Genomic DNA, 10,905 nt, shown 5'->3' with positions numbered 1-10,905 from the left:
CAACCCTTGATCCCGGAGCCCTAGAGCAGTGGGGGTGGAGGGAAACTTCTGCTTCTGTGCTGTGGCCTGATTCCCACAAGGCCACCGAGACTGGTAAGAGTGGGGCTGGGAAGTTTCCTTCACGGGGTTGTACCCTAAAGGTCAGGCAGCCCTGGACAAAGCCCGTGTGGTGAGGAGCCAGGAAATCTGGGAGCTGGCTGGGGTCCCAGAAGGTCCCATCCTGCTCTCTCATAGGAACAAAAGAGCTGGTGCTCAGGGAAATGGGAGAAGAGGACACCTCACATGAGGCTGCAGCTGGTGTGGCCACTCCAGAGTCCTGGCTCCTTCTCCATTGCCGGGCCAGTAAACAGGACCATAGGGTCTGTGGGCTGCAGGGCTCTGGGCAATCAGGGCTCCAGCTGGGAGGCCTCAAGCCCTAGCTGACCCTCAGGCACAGGATGGCCCCTCATGGCCAGGGGTTGAGGCCTGGCTTATCTCTCCAGCTGTCCTGTTCCCTGCCACTTTATCAGGGAGAGTGGGTAGGTGTCAGAGCTTGGAACTCCCACCTCTCCCTCCCCGTGGGATAGAGCCCAGGTGCAAGTGGAAGGTCAACTCTTGGGCACAGCCAGGAGACCTCTGTCCTGGGAGAGTTTAAAAGGCCCCAGGACCTTCTCCGCCTCAACTGACCTTCCCAACTGGCTGCAGCATGCAGGGGCTGCTGATTTTGAGCGTGCTGCTGGGGGCTGTCCTTGGCAAAGAGGACTTTGTGGGGTAGGAGCATGGAGAGGAAGGGGTGCTCAGAAGGGAGATAGGGAGGACTTAACCCCCAGCCAGCATCTGGAGGAGAGGGACAGACAGACACATGGGAAGATGGTCAGAGAGGAGCAGACTAGCACATCCTGGAAGGCAGGCTGACCGGGGACCAGGACTGAGAAGGGGTCAGGTCTCTTAGGACAGCCTCTTGAGCCCTGGAGAATATCTGAGCTCTGAGGAGGACTCTTCAGAAGAGGAGGCAGGAGGAGGCCTAGCTAGCTTTAGAGAGAAAGAGTCTAAGCTGGGATAGGGACAGCAGCAGTGTCCAGAAGGTTCCGAGGAGCCCAGGCCTCCCGTCGCTAGGATCCCTCGTGCTTCCCCTGCTCAGCCCAGAGGACTGAGGCCCAGCCGCCCTCCTCCCACCTGGGGAGCACGCATAGCCAGTGGGAGCTGCTCAGGCCCTCAGTCTCCCCTCCCGCTCTGCCCAGGCACCAGGTGCTCCGAATCTCTGCGGCCGATGAAGCCCAGGTACAGATGGTGAAGGAGCTGGAGGACCTGGAGCACCTACAGGTTAGAGGATGTGGGAGCTGCCCTGAGGCCCCAGGGTACGTCTCAGGGCAGATGGGCTCGCCTCAGACCCCCTCCCACCTGGGGCCAAATGGGGCCTGGGCTCTCTCTCCCCAGCCACCCAGGAGGGAGCCATGGGACTGATCCCTGTTAGGAAGTGACTTAAACTTCCCAGTGCTAGAATCTTGCTGCCTTTGAGCATCTGAGCAAAAGAGCCCCCCACACCGCCCCAACTTCTAATTCTTCTCTCTCCCTTGCTGCCTCAAAGCCTCTCCACTCTGCTTCCTGGGCCATTTCCCTGACCAAACTGGACTTTGTCCAGCACCCAGGGATTCCCTGCATCCTCTTCCCCTAACAGCTGTGCCCCATCCCCAATTATATGGGAAATTCTGGTGCCGACACCCCGTCCCAGGCAGACCCTTTCCCAGCCCGCTGTGACAGTGGCTCTTGTCCTCCCCAGCTGGATTTTTGGAGGGGCCCTGCCCAGCCAGGATCCCCCATCGACGTCCGAGTGCCCTTCCCCAGCATCCAGGCTGTCAAAGTCTTCCTGGAGGCCCATGGCCTCAGATACACAATCATGATAGAGGACGTGCAGTCGCTGCTGGACGACGAGCAGGAGCAGATGCTCGCCTCCCGGAGCTGGGCCCGCAGCACTAACACCTTTAACTACGCCACCTACCACACCCTGGAGGAGGTGAGGGACCCCGGGGCCCCCCTCCACAAGCACCAAGCTCTTCGTCAGACTGGCAGAACGCGCCAGGGCCAGCCTGGGTGTGCGTGACATCTGCTCTGTCACCATGTGGCCTCGAGGCTCTGGGTCGTGGCTCCTCCGCATTCAGGGCTCACAGCAGGCTCGCTAACAGAGCTGCTAAGGGAGGCATCCAGGTGCCCGGAAGCCATGGAGGCAGCCTTCCCTCCTCTGCCTCCTCAGATCTATGACTTCATGGACTTGCTGGCGGCCGAGCACCCACAGCTTGTCAGCAAGCTCCAGATCGGCAGCAGCTACGAAGGCCGTCCCATCTACGTGCTGAAGGTAATGGGCACCTGCAAGTGGATGTACGTGAGCACATCTGCAAGACTGGGCACCCACATCTGTGCGTAGGCACCCATGGGTGAGCCCAGGGTTACAGAGAACACACTGTTATATGGACTCCCTGTGTAGCATAGGTGTGTGCATACCAGTACACACACAATTTAAACTTTTAGGTGACGCAAGTGTTTCCAGTCAAGTGTCACATTGTGGAAAGTATCCCAGTGTCTGGTAGTCCAGATAAAATGTTTTGTTTGTGACCTCCGACAGAGAACTATGTATGGGCATTGGAACACGGAGGGGCCCGAAAGTCTGGCTGAGTCATTATTTGCGCCAAGCTTGAGCTGAGGGCAGGAGGCAAAGCTCTGCAGGATCCCGGTCCAGACCCACTCCCACATCCCACCTGAGTGATGGTCCCACAAACAGAGCCTCAACCTGAGATACCAGAGAGCAGACAGCCTCTGGGTGGGGGTGCACTCCCCTTCAAGGAGGTGAGACAGGGCCCCAGCTGAACTCTTTCCTGCTCTTCTCATCCAGTTCAGCACTGGGGGGAACAACCGTCCAGCCATCTGGATTGACACGGGCATCCATTCTCGGGAGTGGGTCACCCAGGCCAGTGGGGTCTGGTTTGCAAAGAAGGTAAGCCTACGGAGGTGAGGGTGCTCTTGCCTGGTAGGGCATCGGTATCCAAGGCCCATAGAAGACCTGGCCCCTGCTTCCATCCAGAAGCAATGACCACAGAGGGAGGTCGAGGGCAGGCATCCATTGCTCTAGCATGGCAGATTCCTGGCCTGGCCCGCTCTGCCCCTCTGCTCCCCAACCTCCACCAGATCACACAAGACTATGGCCAGGACCCAGCTTTCACTGCCATTCTGGACAACATGGACATATTCTTGGAGATCGTCACCAACCCTGATGGTTTTGCCTTCACCCACAGCAAGGTACAGGCCTTCTCCTCTTCTTGGGGAAAGCAGGGTGGGCCTCTGTCCTCTGAGCCCCACAAGCTACTCACCCCTAATCTCAACTCCCAGAAGTTGAGAGAGGGACAAACAGACCTGTCCTCCTAGACTAGGGCTTCTTGACCTTGGCATTCTTGACATTTGGGGCAGAGAGTTCTTCATGTGTCGGGGGCTGTCCTGCGCAAGCAGCTTCCTGACTGACTCAAGCCCCCAGATGAGACAACCGAAAACATCTTCAGATATTGCCAAATGTCCAGGTTGTGGGGGACAGGACTTTCCCCAGTGGAGACACACTGCCCAGACCTTCTTCCCTGGTTCTACTTTATGTCTATGGGACAGCATGCTACCAATCAATTTTTTAAGGGGCTGGGGGCGGGTGGTTGCCACATGCCTTCCTCTTTCTGCCAGTAGAACCCCTTGGCCAAATGCCATCCATCATCTCCTCCATTTTCCTTCAGCCAAGAGCCCCCTTTGCAGAACTTCCTCCCTGACAACCAGTTGAAAGTGGCTTCTGATTCCATACTGTGTCCACACCCAGGCTCCAGATTGGGGCTCTGTGTTGATTGTGGCCTCTGTTGGGTGGCTGATCACTTTTCCTTTCTCAGAATCGAATGTGGCGCAAGACTCGATCCCTGACGTCGGGCTCCACCTGCATTGGGGTGGACCCCAACAGGAACTGGGACGCTGGCTTTGGGAGTAAGGCCCAGTGTGGTTTGGGGAGCAGGGATGGGACACCCCAGAATGGCTTCTTACTGTCCTTTGTCCTGTCATCCCCCAACCCTCTCCTGCCCCAGCAGTGGAGGCACATGGGTAATGTTGGCCTCTCCTCCAAGGTGCACAGTGAGGAAGGTGGCCCTCTGAGATCTGCTTGTCCCTTGCCTGTAAAGTCCTTCCCAATGGAACTGAGGTCTGAAACCAATCTATTGGTTGTCTAGTGTAACTTCAGCTCCTTCCCTCTGTGGTCATTTCACTGCAGGAACTGGTGTTGCTTGAGGAGCCCTTCCTACCTCCCTGGGCATGTCCATCAGCTTTGTCCAAGTTTGGCTGGGGAGGGAGGCAGGACCCCCAGCTTATAAAAGGCTTCTGCCCTTTCCTTATCCGGGGTGGGGGTGAGCCCTCCTGCATCTCAACTCATGCAAAGACCAGAAGCCATGGAAGCTACATTGCTTGGGTGTAAGGAATGCCAACTCTCCCCTCCCACAGAGGCGGGAGCCAGCAGCAACCCCTGCTCGGAAACTTACCATGGCAAGTTTGCCAATTCCGAAGTGGAGGTCAAGTCCATCGTGGACTTTGTGAAAGACCACAGGAACATCAAGGCCTTCATCTCCATCCACAGCTACTCCCAGCTCCTCTTGTATCCCTTTGGCTACAAAAGAGAATCACCTGCAGACAAGGATGAGCTGGTACGTGCTGATCCCTGCTTGCCCTCTCATCCCAAAGGCAGCTTTGGGTGGGCCTGGGTTTATCCATCAAACCTGCTTAAGGTACGAGGCCCTGCACTGTGCCTAGCACCCCTTTCTCCCATGGACCCCTGATGGCTTGAGAAGACCAGCAGGGCCGACTAGCCTTTCTGTCTGGAAAGCTGAGGCACAGGGTGGTTGAGTCACTTCTGTCACATGACAGAGGAAGGGGTAGGGGTGGACTTTGAGCTTGTACCACAAGTTTAAACTTGGAGCTGCAGGGTGACCAAAGGGCAGTGAAGTAGCAGCCAGACATCCCACAAGGTCACATCCTGCTGAGTTCCCGGGTCTGACCCTGCAGGGCCCAACAGGTTCCATGCTCTCTGCTCGGGGCCAGCTTCTGCAGGGTATGTGCTCCTGGGTCACCCTGCCAGTCCCCAGGATACCCTGGCCCTGCGGTTCTGGGGGTCTGGCACTGCTGGCCATGACAAGCAGTCTTGCTTGGCGTTTTCTCCAGGATCAGGTGGCTAAGTCTGCTGTTGAGGCCCTGACCTCTCTGTATGGGACCAAGTTCAAGTATGGCAGCATCATCACAACAATTTGTAAGTAGGTGCATTGTCTCTGTGGGTGGTCTGGGAGGAAGCTCAGCTGGCTTTCCCCGCTGGAGGAAGTGTCTCTCCTGCAGGAGGTAGCCAAGGGTTCCCCAACCTGGGAGCATGGGTGAGGAGAACAGCCCTGGCCATGCCTGACTACTGCTGGCTTGGTGGGCAGCGGGGCCCTTTCCTCATGTGAACTCTGCCTTCCTCGATACCTTCAGACAAACCCTTCAGTTCCTCTGAGAACTCTTATCTTGGGGTTAAGTTCAGCTTCATGCATGGAGCGGGTAGAGAGTTCTGCTGGCCTTTGTATTGTAGATCCCTAAGAAATTCAACTTAAAAAATACTCTTCCTCCAATGCCCTTCAGTTAGAGAACATATCCTATCTTTTCCCAGCTTACTTATCCATGCACTGCCCCTGAGAGGAGGACTGCTACATCAACATGGAATTAAGTCAACAAATGTTTATTGAACACCTATGATACACCAGGCCTTGTTTTGTGTGCTTGGGATACAGTTGGGAATAAAAATAAGCCAAGATCAGGAAACCTCCATTCTAGCCAGCCATGACAATAAACATGAATAAGGAAATGATACCATGTGTTAGGTGATAAGTGCTGGGAGAAAAAGAACTACTAGGACAGGGTGAGGGGACTCAGGAGTACTGGGGGTGGAAGCAGGGCAGGTGGACTGAAGCATAGGCCTCATTGAGAGAGTGAAATTTGGGCAAGTATTGAAGGAAAGGAGGGATGGAGCTAAGAGGCTATTTGAGGAAGAGCCTTCCAGGCAGAGGAATCTTCTAGAACAAAGGCCTTCCCGTGTGCCCTGACCTGGCGTGTATGGGAACGGCAGGAAGAGCACAGAGACCCAGTGGCTACAGCAGAGACAGGTGGCGGGGATGGCAGCGGGGGTTGAGGTTGCAGTGTTCAGATCCCATTGAGCCCTGAAGAGACACAGCAAGCTTGTGGCTGACAGGAGGTGAGAGTACTGAAGAAGCAGGGTGCAGGGACACACCACAGACTTCCTGCCCCAAGTGTCCAGTTCTGGGGGTGAGTGAGTCACAGTCTCACCTGGGGCTGGCCTTACTTTTGGACTCCAGGCCTTCTTTGGAAACTGTTTTAACCCTGAGTCAAAAGGTTTTTGCTTCGTTCAATATTGTGGAGTTAAATTCTGATATGCAGCCACCTCCCTCTCCCCTGCCCGATTCTGCAGCTGCTTTGATACGCACTGCAAATCTGTCTGCAAAAGACAGACGAGGGGCTTTTGCTTTGACTCTGACCCTTGCACTTTCCCCCTGCAGACCAGCATCTGGGGGACAGTCCTGGTTACCCAAGTGGGCAACTCTGGTATATGTGGGGGCTTGACCCAAGTGGCTGTTAGATGGAGGTGGCTTTCAAAATCATGGGAGCTTCCTTGCATGACCCAGTGAGAGGAGAACCATTGCTGGTCTGCCTCTCTGGGCCTCTTGGACTAAGACCCTTCAGGGGAGCTTCTTGGGAGGAAGCCAGGCTGCTTGGTCAACAGATGCTGACTCCAGTCAACAGTGCACGAGGCTCTGGGCTTTGGACCATTAGCCCAGCCCATGCAAATGTTTTCAAGCGAGTGACCTTTGTTCTGCCGGTCTGCTCCTGCCCCAGACCAAGCCAGTGGAGGCACCATTGACTGGACCTACAACCAGGGCATCAAGTACTCCTTCACCTTCGAGCTCCGGGACACCGGGCGCTATGGCTTCCTGCTGCCGGCCTCCCAGATCATCCCCACGGCCCAGGAGACATGGCTGGCACTTCTGACCATCATGGAGCACACGCTGAATCACCCCTACTGACCCGGCCCTTCAGCGCTGTCTTCCTCCTCCTCTCCGTCCCCACCCAGGCAGCCAAATAAAGTTTGAGTGTACATGGACCAGAATGGGGCTCATGTGTGGGAATGCATGTGGCACGTCTGCCTTTTCAAGCTGTGGCAGAAGTGATTTAGTTCCTGCAGGTCTCACTGGAAACGTGTGGGTAGTTGGACTAGATGACCCTTAAACTCCCCTGCATTCCAAGGTCCTGTGAAGTTGTATCCAAGTGGCATCTGTTTTAATTAGACCACCCTGAGCTCAGCTCGTCAGTGGGGTGATTTGTTCATACCTTAGGAGCAAGCAGCAGCCACAGCTGCTCACCAAATGCCCGGCACCCCGCAGTGGTGAGGAATTCAGCTTGTACAATAGTGTAGCTGGTTGGATCCATTCATCTACAAAAGCAATAACCCTGAGTACAAACTAGAATAATCCTGGTGGCCAGTGTTGTCCCAAATCAATGTTGCAGCCAGGTAAAGCAAATTTCTATAGAGCAAAGTATGGTCTCCCACTCCTAATTAAGTTGGAAGGACACAATTGGGTTAAATGGAATCATTTACTGAAGATAAAGAACAAACACCAATCCCAGGGCATTTTATTAATTGAAGTGTATCAGGAAGACTTTGCCTTTAGAGACAGAAGTAGTTTACTTCTCACTGCCCCATCCTTTCTAGCATCTCCTGCTACATTGTCTCCTCTTCCACTCACCACCACTCATTATCGTTAGCAAAATTTCTCAAACGTAAGGCTCTCCTCTCCTTCCCCATACCCTCCACAGCTCCTAGAATTTGGCTTCCCTCCCTTGGCTTGGTGATTCTGGTGGCTGTGATATCACACTTAGTGGCTAGCACCACAGCACATAGCATATATCTCAACTTTTTTTCAAAGCAAGAATCTACATTCCGTTTCTTCCAAATCTCTTAAGGTGTGACTGTCAAGCAGGGGGTTCCTCCCACTGAACTTGCTGGGAAGTGGATGGGGGGTGGCTTGGTAGCTTCCCAAATAGGGGGGCTGGGGTAAGGATGGCAGCCTCTCCCTATATCAGTCAGATGAAGTATCACAATGCATCCATCTTCACTGACTTAAAATCTGTGTCTTTTTCACATAAAATAGCCTGAAGATCAAACGATTTTTTCTTTTTTTTTAAAGGCCCATTGGGGAATTTTCATCTTGGAGGTTTTTTATAATTTTTAATTTTCTAAAATTGAGGTGTAGTTGATTTACAGTATATATTAGTTTCACATATACAATATAGTGATTCAAAATTTTTATAATTATACTCCATTCATTTTTTTATTTTAATTTTTTTTTGCTACCAAACATTCTAAAAAACAAAAAGAATGAGGCTGACTATACATATAGTACACATAAAGTTATACATATATAAGTTTATGAGGCAAGGTTAAATGGTGTTTCAGTCTTTACAGAAGGATGATCTAAAGATTTTATGACACTTCCTTCAAGTTATCTTTTGGGAACCATTTCCCTTCAATTTATGTAGATAAGCTGAAACCCACTGTAATGGCTCAGTTTGGGCAAGTAAAAAAAAAACGAAGCTGATCTTACTGTTTAATAAAGACTGATAAGTGAAAAAGTATTAAGTTAGCAAGACAATATATCGTTTTACGAAACTGGATTACTTAGGCTTCAAGGGTAGAATTGCTTAATTTAAAAGAAACTGTACTCCCTGATGGCAGAGGCCACTTGATTTGGCATTCAATCTCCAAAACCATCAACAGTACTTGACATACAGATACCCCATAAATATTTGTTGAATGAATGTTCTCCACATATACTAGAGAACTTATAAATTTTATAATCTTTATTTTGTAGGCTTGCAAGTCATTTTGAATTTCCCTGAGTTGTAGTTTAGAAAGTAAGGCTCTGAGCAAGTAAGAGTCTTAAGAAAGCTGAAAAGACAGGAGTAAAGCACCAGAATGAAAATTCCATGAGGGCAGGGATTGTGCTGTTTTGCTCAACACTCAATTTCTACTGGTTGGCCAAGTACATGACACAGAGTAGGCACTTAATAAATGCTTGTTAAATGGAGACACGGAAGTCATTAACATTTCTTTTTCTATTTTCAACTACAGGAAGAACTTTCCAGTTTGCAGATACATATTTTTACAGATCTATGGGTAAAAACATTTTATTTTATAAATAAAATCATAAAGCTAAAAGAAACAAAAATTTTAGAAAATAATGTGGTGTATATGAAAAAGTATTAATAACCTTGAGGGGAAAAAAGCTCTGAGTGATTATTTTTTGTACATTAAAGAAAAATATATTATTTTTCTCCCAACAGATTGACAAAGAATAAAAAGACTGACAACTCAGTATTATCAAGAGTACGAAGAAATGAGACCTGCCATATACTGCTGGTGGGAGGATAAATTTACACGACCTTCCTGGAGGGGAATTTGGCACTATAAATAAAAAATTTCAACGTATTGACACTTTGACCCAGTAAGTCCACTTGGAGGAATTTATTTTATAAAAATATTTTGAGAAGTTCAAATAAACATATATACAAGGCTGTAATAATAAAAAGTTAAATTAAAAGGAAAAGAACCTAGATAGATACCAGTATTGATATGGGTATTACCCATTTACACAATGGAATATCGGGAAGCCATTGTAGTCTGTGTTGATATGGAAAAATGGTCACAATATACTGGGCAAAAGAAGCTGGTCACATGATGGAAATATTCTAAAACAGGATTGTGGTGGTGCTTTCTCAACTCTGTACATTTACTAAAAATCACTGAATTGTATCCTTAAAATGGGTGAATTTTATGGCATGTAATTTATATTTCCATACAGTTGTTTAAAAAAAAGCAGGCTACAACATAGTATATTGAGTATGAATCTCATTTTTGTTTGAAAAACGCACACCCACTATGCCTGGAAGTAGATATTCCCCAATAATAATAATTGTGGTTACCCCAGGCAGCGGTGGTGGTTTTCCTCTTTATACTTTTCTGAATTTCTTGCAATGAGTTTGTATAATCAGGGGGGTTAAAAAAAAGCTATTTCAAACACACCAGATTACCTGTGGGTAAAGTTATCTAAGATCAACTTATTATCAAAATCAAACATCTAAATGGCCATCTTAATTTGTGCCCAGATTCTTTTTCATAATTTGTCTAAACTCATTTCTTCTGCTGTTGCCCAGAACAAGGTCTTATTTTTGGAAAAGTTTATACTCCAGATAGAGCTGGAAGCAAGTGTTTCTACCAAGGGCAGGGTACTAATGTCTCCTGGTTGGGGGCCATTCCCTAAGCGCTCTGTGGTAGCTCAGATGACAACTCCCAAGAGCGCTTGCTGCTCACTTTCAGTTCCCGCAGCAATCTGGGGAATTGATTATGCTAATGCCTATTCTCTAGGACTTTTCAAAAATCTTTATTTTTAAATGAACTCATTTTACTTTGTTCTTAGAGCATTATCTATGGTTCTCAATGTGGCCCGTGGGCCATTCGTGGTCCATAAGAATCCTTTGGGTGGTCTTTTGAATTAACACTAAGATATGCATGTCTAGCTTTCTGGCTTTGGCCTGAAGTTAAAATTGAAATGTCATTGAATACAATCCAGATATGACCTCACTGGTCCCTCATCCAGTACAGGGCTATTCATCATCTCAGCAATTGTTTTGCAAGGGCAAGTGGGACTAGGTGGATTTGAAGATGCAGACGAATTCTTGCTCTAAGGGCTCTAAGGACAGAAACATCATTCTGTGAACACACTACGACCCAGATGCTCCTTACAGGAAACTGATATGACCAAC

General features: G+C 49.7%; 1 protein-coding gene across 1 annotated transcript; it reads left to right on the top strand.

Annotated features, from left to right (window-relative positions):
* The first annotated feature begins 685 nt into the window (after nucleotides 1–685).
* Nucleotides 686–7,110, top strand: CPA1 (carboxypeptidase A1). Its single transcript, XM_022589494.2, has 10 exons — nucleotides 686–750; nucleotides 1,221–1,302; nucleotides 1,760–1,993; nucleotides 2,231–2,332; nucleotides 2,867–2,968; nucleotides 3,160–3,270; nucleotides 3,894–3,984; nucleotides 4,492–4,691; nucleotides 5,206–5,290; nucleotides 6,922–7,110. The coding sequence occupies exons 1-10, from the start codon at nucleotides 686–688 to the stop codon at nucleotides 7,107–7,109; spliced, it is 1,260 nt and encodes a 419-aa protein (XP_022445202.1). The 3' UTR covers nucleotide 7,110.
* The last annotated feature ends 3,795 nt before the right edge of the window (nucleotides 7,111–10,905 follow it).

The sequence above is a fragment of the Delphinapterus leucas genome, chromosome 9 (genome assembly GCF_059928025.1).
Source record: "Delphinapterus leucas isolate spDelLeu-1000000601 "Yukka" chromosome 9, BTC_Dleu_Yukka2, whole genome shotgun sequence".
In the NCBI taxonomy this organism is placed as follows: domain Eukaryota; kingdom Metazoa; phylum Chordata; class Mammalia; order Artiodactyla; family Monodontidae; genus Delphinapterus; species Delphinapterus leucas.
The sequence above is the reverse complement of the archived record's forward strand: the minus strand, read 5'-3'. Positions and strand labels throughout refer to the sequence as shown.

Coding starts and splice junctions, on each gene's coding strand:
- CPA1 (XM_022589494.2), top strand. CDS start 686: ATGCAGGGGCTGCTGATTTTGAGCGTGCTGCTGGGGGCTGTCCTTGGC. Junction 1,303..1,759: donor AGGACCTGGAGCACCTACAG/GTTAGAGGATGT, acceptor TGTCCTCCCCAG/CTGGATTTTTGGAGGGGCCC. Junction 2,969..3,159: donor GGGTCTGGTTTGCAAAGAAG/GTAAGCCTACGG, acceptor AACCTCCACCAG/ATCACACAAGACTATGGCCA.